This window comes from Sander lucioperca, chromosome 14 (assembly GCF_008315115.2).
Source record: "Sander lucioperca isolate FBNREF2018 chromosome 14, SLUC_FBN_1.2, whole genome shotgun sequence".
NCBI classification, from domain to species: domain Eukaryota; kingdom Metazoa; phylum Chordata; class Actinopteri; order Perciformes; family Percidae; genus Sander; species Sander lucioperca.
The window spans coordinates 20,650,586-20,659,920 of NC_050186.1; the positions used below are offsets into that span (position 1 = coordinate 20,650,586).

The 9,335-nt window shown below is 40.9% G+C and overlaps 1 protein-coding gene across 1 annotated transcript; it reads left to right on the plus strand.

The window, feature by feature from the left end:
• Positions 1-5,609: 5,609 nt before the first annotated feature.
• LOC116047118 (elongation factor 1-alpha) lies at positions 5,610-9,145 on the plus strand. The gene is made up of 8 exons (XM_031295658.2): positions 5,610-5,623; positions 6,457-6,611; positions 7,123-7,302; positions 7,394-7,690; positions 7,805-7,955; positions 8,075-8,331; positions 8,434-8,668; positions 8,778-9,145. Exons 2-8 carry the CDS (start codon positions 6,468-6,470, stop codon positions 8,897-8,899), a joined length of 1,386 nt encoding a protein of 461 aa, XP_031151518.1. The 5' UTR covers positions 5,610-5,623; positions 6,457-6,467; the 3' UTR covers positions 8,900-9,145.
• Positions 9,146-9,335: the final 190 nt, after the last annotated feature.

Sequence of the window (9,335 nt, forward strand, 5' to 3'; positions counted from 1 at the left end):
TGTTAACACATTTTACAACAGCTAACCATAGCTAACGTTAGCAGCTTTAATAGCACGAGAAGTGATTGCCATGACGTTATTCTCTTTCACTAATTTAGACGTTATGGCGTGAATTATTGCCCATTCGCGACTATAAAACAACATAGTGACCACAGTGTATTTTTTGTTTTAAAACCTTATATCCAACTGGAAATAATGTTAGCTTAGATCATGTTAGCATTGTGCTTATGCAGTTTTCACGAGAATGCAGTTGTTTGACTGTCCTGGAAGCGAGTATTTTGTTCCCAGGGTGGCATGCCTTCGCCATCCTACGAAAATAAAATGGCGTCCTAGAAAGCAAGTATACACTTTATATAACGTAATGTATAATACATTATTAATGCATAGAAAAACCATCCATAAATGTGATGCCTTTATTCTGCAAATAAAAAATGGATTTACCCCCAATGTCTTTATTTGTGTGTATGTGGTGGCCATATTTAATTCCTTTTTTTTGGTTCAATAAAAGAAAGTTGACACAGTCCTAGTCCGTAGCATTTATTAGTACTGTTGTCTCACAAGTAGTATATTTATTTATCGGTTTCACATTTAAAATTCACAAATAGTCACCAACAGAACCCCAAAGTCAGGAGTATATGAACACATGAAGCAAGACATGTTGCTTGTAAACCACTGGCTGCAGGGGAACTTATCTGTTCTTTCAACACAGCATTGCTGAGCCAGGTTTTATTGATCATTTTAGTTCCTACGAGACAAAACTGATTATGAACAATACCCCCTGTGAGGGCACATTTAGTCTAATCGTTTCTCTTATTTAAATGTTTTTTTTATCAGTTTTCTCAGTTAAGTTTGATTACATGGCAGTCCTGTCAATTTCCTCCTGTGTTTCTGCTGTACCTCATACCTGTACATAAGTGGAAAAAGACAAGAGAAGAAGACCAGTTTGATTTTTAATAATGACGACATTCATAGCTCATATAAAATACTGGACCAGAAACCTCACCAATTTTGTTGGAAGCAGGATGCACATTTGTTTACCTTAAGATATAAATATACATTTTTTTATTTCACTTTTAACATGTAATGAGGTTTCAACCACTTTCAAGGCTCAAATGTTAATGAAACCAAGCATTTGGAACAGAAAAACATACACTTAATTATTGACAAAAGGCTTTATTTAGCCCATTATCAAGTATAATATTTCAACAGCTTTACACATCCACAACAGCTACGTTACAGATCCAGAATCTACATATGGGTATAAAACCACAATGGAAGAAGCAACAGGTAATCATAGGCAGAGGTGGGTGAATGAAATTCCCTGCTGCCCCTAAAGTAGAAGCCAAGAGTTTATTCATATAGCTACCATGGAGGCTGCGCATAAACACCTCTCCTTAACACTCAGGGTGTGAAACAAATGCAGACGATAGCCTGGACACCAAAAGGGAATACTTTGCAAGTGTGAAGCGTGGGGAGGGGGGGGGGGTTAGCAGACTGCAGGAGATGTGAAACTGGTGTTGTGTTGTAAATGTGATTTACTTGCATTAACTGTCCCCCCACCCCAGATACAATCTGAGCCATCTATTGCTATTTAGATTCAGTTACCTAAAACTCTTGACTGTGTGCACATGAATGCTGGAGCCGTGGGATTTTCTGAATGTTGGCTTTGATCAAAATCAATCAGAGCCTTTTTTTTCACTGCACCCACACAGAAACCAAGTCACGTTTCTTAAAACTGGCAGATAAAGACAAATCTAAAGTATCAGTTGATGCTGCTGCCCACAAAAAACTGGTTTGAACTGGACTCCATAATGAGATTATTTGGTTAGCATGTCTATTTACTATACAAGGTAAAATATTGTCTGTTTATACTATACTATATGGCCAAAATTATGTGGAAAAAGTTTACTTGTGCATTGTACCTTAGATCAGTTTTTCCCAGCCATTTTAATTCATAACCCCTTAAAATGTTGATGTTAATTTGGATGGATTTTAGAGGTTTTGTCTCCTTTCTTATTCTGTAAATCATCTCACAACTCCTCCTCAGTTTGTTTCTCCCTTTCCCTTTTTGAACATACAAATCCCCTCATGTAGAAAGCTGGGTACAAGAAATGCTTTCCCCCAGTTTGATGAACATATTTGACCAGTACATTTTCCTGAAATCAACCCCACCCATCCAACACCTCTGGCAAAAGCCAGGCTATATCAATCAATATCAGTGGCCGACCTCAATGCTGTTGTGGCTAAGTGGAAGAAAATTGTAACATATTTATTGTTTGCAATATAATCAGAAACAGGATTATTAGGTTTATTAAGAAGATTAGGCAAATTAGGTTTTCAGATACAAGGAATTAGCCTTGGTATTCTGGTGCATAATGGTCACAATAAATAAAGTCAGAGAAGAAAAAAGACAAATAAACAAGTAGGCCCTAATGCAAGGTAAAGTCATTGTCATGACATTATAAAAGTAAACAGCAGCAGCAGCAGCAACGTGATTTCATATTTTAAAAAAGGCTTTAAATGATTTACGGCAGATTATTACAATTAAAGGGAGCCTTAAAAACATATTGCTTTTTCTACCAGTTTCTGTAGAGAACAGAGGCAAACCTGACCAGTGCCGTCTGCCGTCCGTCCATCTATCCATTTATCTATCTATCTATCCGTCTATCCGTCTATCTATCTATCTATCTATCTATCTATCTATCTATCTATCTGTACTAACAAACAACAGGTTTTTCTCAGTCTTGTTATATTTTCACATCTCTCGTTGCTATAACCACCACTCATGCCGATGACTCATCACTGACGTGTTGCCTGTTGAATCATATTCTCCCTTTCACACACTGACACACACACACACACATGCACGCACACACTCACACACACCCTGTTGTACTGCAGTGTATGAAATAAGAACACAGCTGTTGTACTTTGCTCTGGGCTTCATGAACCAAGCAGTGTGTTTTTAGCCATGCTAGCAGCGTAGCACTCTGGGGATGGCAATGCTGGTCAGTTGTCCAGACTCAAATATCTCAACAACTATTTAATGGCACACACACTCATGATTTCCAGAGGATGAATCCTCATGACTTCGTTGCTCCTTTGACTTTCCAAAAGTGTTATTTTCTTCAACACTTTATGACCATACAGTATACCTGTAAAACTATTAACATCCCACTCAGCTATACTTTGTTGTTTAGTTTATCTTATTGGATTGTGAATTTGTGTATGGTAAAGTACGGTACTTTGGTACAATTTTTGAGGTAGGCTACTTGTACTTTACTTCCATTTTCCGCTACATATCTGTTTCAAACCAACTGACAGAGAGACTGAGAGCGCTGTCACTGTAAAATATGGCTGGTGTACTTTTCTCATATCCCATGAAGCCTACAACTGAGAGAAAGTTACATATGGTTTACAACTAATCTAAGCTACCATTTAGGCTTGTTTATGTGTTAAAAAATCAATTTCTTATCTGGCCTTCCAAAGTGAAATCAAAAGCCAGTTCAAGTTAAGATTGAAAACTTCACCCTGTTAAATGAGTATCAGTGTTGCTCATTTTACTTTAAATGCTAATCCAAATTTAGGAATAGCAGTTGCTCAACATTGTGGCAACTGGTGGAGTCAGAAGACATTTAAAAGTACATTATGCTTTGTGAGATAAAGGCGTGGCTCAGTCAGATGGGTTATATAATGTGAATTACGTAAAACACAGCAGAACCTGTTTGTTTGCATGCATACAAAAGCATGGCATGCCATGGCATGGCAAATGTATCCGACATTTAACAGGGATTTATTTACAATAAATAATTAATAACGAACGTTCCGTCTATGACTGCAGCTGAGAAAACAACACACATTTTAAACTCTTTATGACTCTACTCTCTTTCTGCCCCTCAGTCATCCTAACAACTCCCTCTCCTCTCCATATCTCCCCCGGCTTGCCTCTCTCTGCTTCCTCCTCTCGTGGTCGCTCTCTTCTCTGCGCTGAGTGAAAGCAGCAGCTGTCAAGTTAAAGTGGCTGTTACCTGAACTGCAGGGAAAGCCAAGCGTGTGTGTGTGTGTGTGTGTGTGTGTGTCAGGGGATGCCAGCTGCCTCTATACTGGGCAGCATGCCACATTGATGGAAGAAGAGGCAGAATCTGACCTCTTGACCCCCAAGTAGCATCCAAGTGACAAAACAGGCCTTTACCCAGTCTAATTCATAACTCACATTTACAGGATGCAGTGGGCAGCTTTAAGATGTGAATATGGGTGAGATTGTGTACATTTACCCCAGATAATTCAAATATTTTAATTAACCAGACACCTTTGCCACTTTATAAGTGGAAAACGATTCAAAGGAGAGTACGCTGATAAAAATCACAGCAAAGTTAACAAAGGAGAGACGTTATAAGATATCACGTTTTTGTGGTTGTTGATACTAATTTTTTATTATTATTATTATTATTTCCCACTATGTTTTTGGTTGTTAAGCAGCTGGCCCTGAAATACACTTAACCCTGAGAACATCGCGTTTAATTTAATCAAACCCTTGTGTAGCCTATATGCGTCTGTTGTAAATGTAAACGACCAGCAAGATAAGGTGTCTTAAAAACAGCCTGAGTTCATCTTTTCAGGGTCTGAGCTCTGTTTGAATGCAAATGTCGGATTGAGATAATCTCTTCAGGCTGATGAGTCGTCCCAATATTACCAGAAGGTGGGTGTGAGGGCTTTGTGGTAGATCTGTAAATAGTGATTTTATTTTTTAATTAATGATTTAAAAAGAAAAATCCACTTCCCGGTGTGCAGAGAATCATCTGTAGCATCTATATGTTGTTTACACAACCAAACATACAACCTGTGAATGATGAATAACTTTTATTAATGTCGTTATTACATATTATTAAAAAAACATTTTGTGTGTCTTTGCATGTGTTTTTGAAATTTTCAGTTTGAAATACACTCTGTCCTCCCGACCTTTTTTCTATGAAACATTTGTCATATTAATAACTGGGTGAAGCTGTATCTGGTTATGATTATTTATTTTATAATACATTTCAAACTTCATTATGTCCAACACTTGGAATGTGGATGGTATTAAGTGGATGTTTTTTTAATCTTTTCAGCATGACATCATTTATAATTTGTCAATGGATAAAAAATAAGTCATATCAAGGAATCTTTTAATATATTTTTTGTTTCATACAAAAAAAACAACTTCGTTCATGTCGACCAGCTGATCGATGAATGTCGAGGGAGTTGCGGTTCAAACCATAAAACCGCTCAGCAACACGATCAATTGTGTGCTTTTACACCCTGTTTCTGTATAATTGATACTGTTATCAACACCATAATAGTGTCTCTGTTGTTAGTTTCAATGTTAAGCTAAACTGCACAGTCCCTGGTAAGACCATGGATGTAAGATAAAGTGAGACATCATACATGTTTCAGGCGGTTCATCCGGTGGCGTGCTGACGTTTTTGCAGGAATGTGTGTGATTTGCAGGGTCTGTACCGGGGAGGCCGACGGGAAGTCAGGCCGCCTCCCATTCAGTATAAAACCCCCACTCCAACCCTTGACTTCCTCTTTCTGTTACCTGGCTAGGGGCAGCAGCTTTGGCCGTGAAAACCCAGAAACACCGGTAAGTTTAACTTCGATTCAATACGGTGGGAGCGATAAAGCACGAATCAGGTCGTTAAATGTTTCGTAACATTTAGCTGAGAGTTTTCCCTTCGAACATTTGGTTTTATCTAAAACTTTGCATCATCTGTTACCGTTATGTAACGTAAACTTTACAAACCTGTGGCTTTTTTGACGGAATTGGCAGAACATTTAAAGGAATGCTATTACTTGTCCTTTCCTATTTCTAACCCGCTTGATGTAAGTGTCGTAGTGAGTTTTTTTTAATGTTGCATTGAAGTTTTTGATGAAGCGGTTTCATGGAGGAGTGAATGTTGAAAGGAACAAAGGAGGCTGGAAAGCAGAGAGTCAGGGATGCTAGGCTGGCGTTTCTTCTGTCGCCTCTTCATAACAACTGCAAATAATATCCAGTGACAGGTGCTGGACGAAATCAGCTCCTGAATATTTGGCAGTCTTTGTAACTTTATACGACGTGGCCCATGGAGTAACACGTGTCTCTGGCTTTTGGCCGAGTGAGGCCTAGCAGCAGCCTGTTAACGTTAGCCCTGTTAACGTTAGCTGCTTAAATCCCGTAACCGATTATTGGCTAACTAGCTAGTAATGTTAATGAGTGTTAACTAGCTATGTGTTTACGAAATGTGACCATTTTTATGTGGCTGGTTCAATCACTTACAGCTACTGCCAAACCGGTGTTAATATTAAGCTGGGCCCCATATTTCATGGTTCAATATAACGTTATCGCGCTCTATAGCTAGTTAGTTAAATGCGAAACTCGAATGTTGATCTGCTAATAATGATGGCGCGCTTCTCAACGAAAGCTTTTTTTCGTGACAGAAACTACAACAATGGGAAAGGAAAAGATCCACATCAACATCGTGGTCATTGGCCATGTCGACTCCGGCAAGTCCACCTCCACCGGTCATCTGATCTACAAGTGCGGAGGAATCGACAAGAGGACCATCGAGAAGTTCGAGAAGGAAGCCGCTGAGGTGAGCAGTTAAAACTGTATTGTATTTTTTAGCTTCATCTTTCTGACCGTTAACGTAGATTCAATAGCCAAGATGGCGGCGTCAGCGTGCCCACTCTGAGCCCTACTGCCCGGCACCAGATTGAGGCAGCGTGTGCGCGCACGCAGGGGTGTGGCTTAACGCAAACAGCGTTTATGGTGACTGTGCACTTCAGTAGAGGCCTCTTGCTGGTGTACAAAGACAAAATATAATTTCCTACTAAAATGTCATCAAATGTAAAAGGTAACAATGTTTATTATGTAAAAAGTAATTAAAGAAAGTAATAGCCAGGCAGTTAATTTATTGGGTATTGTAATTGACTACTTTAATCCTCAAGTTTCTAATTATGTACATATTGCATTCTAATATGTATATAAAATGGCTTTTGTTTACATTTGGTTTTTATGCGAACTTATAGCTATGTCCCTTTCCTTCTAACAACTGTTAATAGAAGCAAAAAAATTTATCAAATATACCTAATTTATCTCTCCAGATGGGCAAGGGTTCCTTCAAGTACGCCTGGGTGCTGGACAAACTGAAGGCTGAGCGTGAGCGTGGTATCACCATCGACATCGCTCTGTGGAAGTTTGAGACTGGCAAGTACTACGTGACCATCATTGATGCCCCTGGACACAGGGACTTCATCAAGAACATGATCACTGGTACCTCTCAGGTAAGTTATCATGTTGATACATGGCTAGACCAAAGTTTGAACACCATTTGCATCTTGTTAGTGTACTAAACTACTTAATATTAACTTTCAGGCTGACTGCGCCGTGCTTATTGTTGCTGCTGGTGTTGGTGAGTTTGAGGCCGGTATCTCCAAGAACGGCCAGACCCGCGAGCACGCCCTGCTGGCCTTCACCCTCGGTGTGAAACAGCTCATCGTTGGAGTCAACAAGATGGACTCCACCGAGCCCCCTTACAGCCAGGCCCGTTTTGAAGAAATCACCAAGGAAGTGAGCACCTACATCAAGAAGATCGGCTACAACCCCGCCACTGTTGCCTTTGTCCCCATCTCTGGGTGGCATGGAGACAACATGCTGGAGACCAGTGAGAAGGTGAGAAAATATTACCTTGTGGTGCTTAACTTGTGTTAACCAGATGATTGAGAACATGGACTAAGTTTACCTGATGGAAAACAGACTAATTTCTCTCTTTGAATCTGTCTACAGATGGGCTGGTTCAAGGGATGGAAGGTTGAGCGCAAGGAGGGTAATGCCAGTGGAACCACACTGCTGGAGGCTCTGGACGCCATCTTGCCCCCAGCCCGCCCCACCGACAAGCCCCTTCGTCTGCCCCTGCAGGACGTCTACAAAATCGGCGGTAAAAACTGATTTTTATTTACTAAATTTAAGATTATTTACCAGAAGAAAATGGCATGAACTACAGCTTTTCAATTCAGGTCACCTTGACTACTTAAAAACCACAATTGTTTTTCTCAGGTATTGGAACTGTACCCGTCGGCCGTGTTGAGACCGGTCTCCTGAAGTCTGGTATGGTCGTCACCTTCGCTCCCTGCAACCTGACCACTGAGGTGAAGTCTGTGGAGATGCATCACGAGACTCTGACCGAGGCTGTCCCTGGTGACAACGTCGGCTTCAACATCAAGAACGTGTCCGTGAAGGAAATCCGTCGTGGATACGTGGCTGGCGACAGCAAGAACGACCCACCCAAGGGAGCTGACAACTTCAACGCCCAGGTTGGTATTGTGAACTTAAAAAAGCTTAAAGGGTATTGAACAGCTTCCAGTTTTGGGCCATGTTGCAATTTGCTAGAGTTCTAATTCAAAATGTGTCCACAGGTCATCATCCTGAACCATCCTGGCCAGATCAACGCTGGTTACGCCCCTGTGCTGGATTGCCACACAGCTCACATTGCCTGCAAGTTCAGCGAGCTCATCGAGAAGATTGACCGTCGTTCTGGCAAGAAGCTTGAGGACGCCCCTAAGTTTGTCAAGTCTGGAGACGCCGCCATTGTCAAACTGATCCCACAGAAGCCCATGGTTGTGGAGTCCTTCTCCAGCTACCCTCCCCTCGGTAAGTACTTCAAAGCCTGCTATATACACAATTTAGAAATACTTGATGATAAAAGGAGACCATGATGATCTGGTGAACTAACTGCTCACCTCTTCTCTCTCTCTTCAAGGTCGTTTCGCCGTGCGTGACATGAGGCAGACAGTGGCTGTTGGTGTCATCAAGGCTGTTGAGACCAAGGACGTATCCGGAAAGACAACTAAGGCTGCAGAGAAGGCCCAGAAGAAGAAATGAATGGCCGTGCAGGACATCCAGCAACAAGATGTGTGCCGGCAGCAGCGGGCCACTCCTTCCCCCCTGTCTTGCCCTCACCCTGGATCATCTTCTCTGTGGCAGAGCTCTCTACTTAAGGACTGGCTTATGCTGATTAAAACCCATCGCAAAAGTTTTCGCAGGAAAAAAGAACTACGTGGCATTGTCACTTACCTGAATCACATGACAGTGCCTCTTCTCAGTTAAGTTTAAGTTGGAAATGTTGTTGTTAAAATGCCACAAATTTAATTGGAAAGAAAGCTGCTGGTAACTAATAAAATAAATGTCTTTGAAAAAATTGAAATTGGCTTGTCTGTCTTTACGGTGTTGCAGTTGGTATAGTTTTTGGCTGTCACAGGCAAGCAGCTCTGTGGTGCAACTGTTTTTGACTATGCTATCTGTGTCCAGTGATGCACTC

Bases quoted from the DNA above. Each gene is read 5' to 3' on its own strand.
- LOC116047118 (XM_031295658.2), top strand. From the start codon at position 6,468: ATGGGAAAGGAAAAGATCCACATCAACATCGTGGTCATTGGCCATGTC. The intron at 6,612-7,122 runs GTGAGCAGTTAA...TTATCTCTCCAG, and splicing joins TCGAGAAGGAAGCCGCTGAG to ATGGGCAAGGGTTCCTTCAA. The intron at 8,332-8,433 runs GTTGGTATTGTG...ATGTGTCCACAG, and splicing joins CTGACAACTTCAACGCCCAG to GTCATCATCCTGAACCATCC.